The sequence below is a fragment of the Hordeum vulgare genome, chromosome 1H (assembly GCF_904849725.1).
Source record: "Hordeum vulgare subsp. vulgare chromosome 1H, MorexV3_pseudomolecules_assembly, whole genome shotgun sequence".
In the NCBI taxonomy this organism is placed as follows: domain Eukaryota; kingdom Viridiplantae; phylum Streptophyta; class Magnoliopsida; order Poales; family Poaceae; genus Hordeum; species Hordeum vulgare.
The window spans coordinates 403,996,906-404,001,926 of NC_058518.1; the positions used below are offsets into that span (position 1 = coordinate 403,996,906).

Genomic DNA, 5,021 nt, shown 5'->3' on the forward strand with positions numbered 1-5,021 from the left:
TAATTGTCGCATTACTTGTTTATTATTTTTCCTAGTAACGTTGTCACATATAATGACACAATGCAATGGTTTTCCATTTTTTTGAATTTGTTTTGAATTTTTCATGGCCATTTCAAAACGCGGTCAAAACATCGGGTATGACCGTTCCTACCTAGTGGTTGAACCTTGACAATATTTTGGTGTTTCTATGATTAAATAGATACTTGTGTACCTAAAATGATTTTTAAGAAAAATAAAGAGCAAACTATAATGTAGCTGCAGTTCAAATTTGACCCGCTTTCAACTGATTCAACGAAAATTTGTCTTTTTCACGAGAGGTCGATAAAATCCATTAACACCCAACCATTTGGTCAATTGTACATTAAATATGTCCTAGTATGTTAGAAAAATGATCTGGTAAAATTTTGTTACAAATATATGGTAGGTCCTTCACAAAAAAACTCATTTTGGGAACTTAAAAATGGTAAATGATTTTTTCATGCAAGGAAAATGAAAACTTCCTTAAGTAACATTGTTTGCCATTTCAATATGCACCCCTTGTGCATAATATTAGATCTTTTGAACAAACTATGCCATGAATATGACAAATGAATAGTGGCGGATAAATGAAAGAACACATTTGAATGATGCGTTCTTTCATGAAAATTATCATGATTATGAATCCGGGTTATATTTCTACACCCAAAGTTCATTTATTTGTGCTCTACTTCTTCCATACAGGGCTCACACAAACACATGTTTGTAGTCTTTCTCATTGGCTTTCGTTACTCATTCATCTTCTGTAAATGCATTGTTATGTTAAAAATGCTAAAAATTAAAATATACTTGTGCTTCATCTCTCCAGGAATGATGCTATCCTCATTTTGCTCTTTACCCCGTGACAACGCACGGGCAATCAACTAGTTTGGCTTAAAGCTCTGAATATTCACACATGATAAGTCATTTCTGAGAATGAAAACTTTCTTAGGCAACATCAGTCACTCAAAATGTTGTATAATATTTTTGAAAAATGATGTAGTCTAATTTTGCAACAAATATTTAATATTTTCTGTAATTTTTCTAGAGATATGGATTAAAAAAAATCACATTTCGAGCCGGCCAATGAGAGACGAGAAACTGCCTTCACGCGGATCACCTATTTGGACGCGATCTGAGCCATCCATCAGCATTCATCCAACGGTAGAGCCTCTTCTAAGAAAGCAAAACCCTAACCACCCACACACCCACACACGCTTCCTCATTTTCCAGATCTGATCGAGCAGCCTCTCCTTCCTTCCCCCACCCACCACCACCACCTCGGGCCGTTCCCTCCGCCCTGTGCCACCACCTCCGGCCGCCACCCAACCCCCACCCCACCCCACCTCACCTCCTTGCGTGCGCCCTGCTCCCCAATAGCCGGGACGGACAACCCTCTGCGACGCCGCCAACAATGACTCGCCGTCTCGCCCACGGAGACGCCGCCACCGCCGCTTCCACCACCGGTGGCCCTGCCTCCCCCAGCGGCCCTCCCCTACTACCGCACTGCCCCGGCAGACCACCCCGCCCCGCCTCCACCGTCCTGCCTCCCACCCCGCCCTGCCCGCAGTCCCCCAGGCCGCCCGACACGAGAGGGAAGCTGCCACTCCCCCGGCGAGTGGTGGTCACAATAAGAAACGAGGGGCCTCTTCTCCTCTCTCGCGTCCGATGGCCTCGAGCTCGTGTGTCGGCGGCGGAGGGGCGGACGGGGGCGTCGAGGATGGACCGACGACGCTGGATGAGCTGTACCACATCAACGTCGTGCCGGCCGAGATGCACTTCAAGTTTCGCAAGGAGCTCCAGGGCCTCCGCGTCGGCGTCAACTTCGAGGTCGGTAACCCTCCTTATAAACCCTAATTCTCGAGTCTTGGGCTGCCCGTAGATTTGTCCCCCAATTATTTCGCTCCAATCTTCCAATGTACTGTATCTCGCAAGATCCGTCAGGCCAAACGTTGGTGTTATGCACGTACTGGAAATACTTTACTCTGCTGATGTTGCTGCTTCCTTGTCCCTGGTATTACACGAGGACAGTATACGCCTGCTCACAATCCCAATTTTAGTTTTTGGGTTATGTTGCCAATTTGCCATAGTGGTCGTTGTTACTCTCTGTGCTGTGTGTAACCAGTTCACCCTATGATCTGAGTGTCTAATCTCTAATGCCATATATTGTTTCAGTTCTACAATCTAGAGGTGAATGATTTTGAGGCAAAGGTAGTTCTGAAGCCCCTGGACTTCGACCGGAAGTGGCAGTTCGAGTACAAGCCCATCAGCGGTGACATACAGCTGCTTTCCAAGAAGTTTGCAGTTACAAAGTACGTGAACCTTCAGGTTCTTTGCTTAATTCAATCTTGTTATTCATGCGCCGTTTATGTGAGAATAGGAACTGGTTACATATTAGGCACGACTTTGCGGTGAGGTAACTAGCAGCTAGTTTGCGCTATTCCTTGCAATATGGCATGTTATGACGCAACTAGATATGTTAAATTGCTAGTGCCATGTGCCCAATGTTTTTATGGCGTAACGCGTTTTATGGCGACCGCCCCCCTTCATAACTAGTCACGTAATCTAAGTTAATCTATGTAACCTTGCGATAAACTTATCTATAAATTGTTTATGGGCGATGATGTGATGTGAGGCTTGTGGCTGTTTGCTTCATCTAAACTGAAGCATTCGCGGCCATAGCATGGATACATGGTAACTAGCAGCTAGTTTGTTGGTTGAGTTTTCATGGTTGTTATCTGTATTCTAGTTATGCTGTTAGGGTCAGATCATCTGCAGGCAGTTTATCCTGTAACTCAGTAGCTCTGCTGCCAGTTTGTCAGCTTCTACCAGAATTCACTGAAACCCAAGGCAATCAGCCACTAGTGAGATAATGCATTCCTCCTACGGCTTCACGTGGAATTTTTATATCAAGTCAAGCTGTCTTACATGTGCTGCACAAAACCGGAAATGTTCTGTAAATGCTGCCATTCATGTTTCTTAGCGAGTTATCTGACAACAATATTTGTTTGTTGTTGCAGTCTTCGAAGAGGAAGACCAGGGAGCCCAAGGAGGAGAACGTCACCCTTGGACCGTCAGTCCGTGAGGGAGAGCATGTGGCGTTACTCACATCTTTGCATCCTTCAATGACACCTTCATCGTAAGTGTTTACCTCTTTGCGCCTATGCAATGGACACTGTTGTTTCATGTGTGTTGACTCTGTATCTCATTATGCAGCATGTGACTGACTTGTCTTGGAGGGAAACGCTGGTGCACATCAGTGGTATGTATCTTTGCCTATGTGATTACTTGTGTTGAAACTGTTAGATATGGTACTTGATAAGTTGATATGCACTGTTATTCCTATAAACCATCCAGGTGGCATGAAGGTCAAGGCTGATCGTGATGAATCTTCACCCTATGCTGCTATGCTTGCATCTCAGGATGTCGCTACCCGTTGCAAGGTAAGCATCCTGAAATTTCTAGGAATCACTTTCAACTTGATCCTATCACCAGCTGTCTTCTGTGGTATATCATTAGACTGATGTTTGCCAAGCTATGATGGAATGTCGGTACACGACTGGGATGTAATCCTGCATTGCTCTTTTGAGATGTCTTGTCTTAGAGTTGTTTTTAGATTAGTCTCACTCTCGCATGTTGGTGTCGCATTCTTCCACCAGGGAGCATTTTTCCACGAGGTGTCATGTCAGGGCGTGTATGGGTTGCTGTTTCTGGAGTAGATAGCCGGAGTTCGACGATTTGGTGCGTCGTGCTGAGCTTCTTCTCTGATCTGCACTGATTTCTTGGTGGAAAGGCAGGCAATCCTTGTTTGTTTGATCCATAGGTTTAGAAGTTGGCTACACTCCACAGAAGCATCTAATTTGTTATGTGTTGTTTTTGTTATGTCTGGCTAATCTAGGGACCCATTTCTGCTGTCTTCTACGGTAGCAAATAATGCCTAACTTCTGGTCTTCACCCTAGCTAGACCTTGTCTAGATAATTCCATATTGTAAAACACTGACAGAGCAACAACAACAACATCCTTTTTCTACATAATTCCACGCAGTTGTGTTGCTTAAATATTCATAGTCATAGTGAGTGTCCTCCATTACAGCATCAGTCTCTAACAATCTACTTACTCGAGCCAGGAAATTGGATTAATAGCTCTCAGTTTCTTGCTTCCATATGGGGGTTGATTTCCCTCTTACCTCATTCGTCTCGGCTCTGTTGTGTAATGCGGCCTGGTTAGCTAAGTGTGTTGGTTTCCCTCTTACTTCAGAATAAAGTATTAATATCTTGTCCTGACTAATTAACTGAATTTCGGCCTGTCTGAATACAGTATGTTAGTATGGGCGAGCGTAGCATTTTGTGTTGAACTGAAGAAACATTAGCGGCTGGCGTAACCCATGCACTGAAACCTGAAGTTCAACAAAATATTATGTACTAGTACAAATTAACTCTAATGGCCATTACATTGACTTTCCAATACTTATTATATTGTCTTCTCACTACTTCTATATTTGTTTATCTTTTGTTTCTAATTCTTTTGGTTTATTGTTAGATGCCTTCGTTGAGCCTGTACGAACATATCTAGAAATGGTGTTTCCTCTCATTGAAGGAGCTTCGGCCTGAAAGTGAAGAAGTGGAGTATATTTGTAGTAGTAGTTATATGTTGTGATAGTATCACATGTAATGGTGAAATGAATTATGTAAAGATTGTGCTATTAGCCAAAATTGGCATGTGGTTTGATAATTTTCATTTATTCGTTGTTTTGACTGAAATAATTGTGTGGAAATTGAAACCTTGGCTGTCTTTATTTAGAACGTGACAAGTGGGACCTAATAGTATTTGACATCTAGAAAGGCCATTTTTCAAATAATATTCACAGGATAAAAACCAATAATTAAGGAAATGGAATTCAAATTTTGTGGTGTGGGCTGCCGTTTAGAGATGCTTCAGATTTATGTGTATAAGCTTCAAATTTGTATGAGCTGTTATTTATAGATCCATTAATAACATAAAAGAA

The 5,021-nt window shown here is 42.7% G+C and overlaps 1 protein-coding gene and 1 pseudogene across 1 annotated transcript; both read left to right on the forward strand.

Moving 5' to 3' along the window:
- Nucleotides 1-1,683: 1,683 nt before the first annotated feature.
- Nucleotides 1,684-2,817, forward strand: LOC123399677. The gene is made up of 3 exons (XM_045094074.1): nt 1,684-1,845; nt 2,191-2,343; nt 2,794-2,817. The coding sequence occupies exons 1-3, from the start codon at nt 1,684-1,686 to the stop codon at nt 2,815-2,817; spliced, it is 339 nt and encodes a 112-aa protein (XP_044950009.1).
- A 70-nt stretch (nt 2,818-2,887) lies between these two features.
- Nucleotides 2,888-3,734, forward strand: LOC123399687 (annotated as a pseudogene).
- Nucleotides 3,735-5,021: the final 1,287 nt, after the last annotated feature.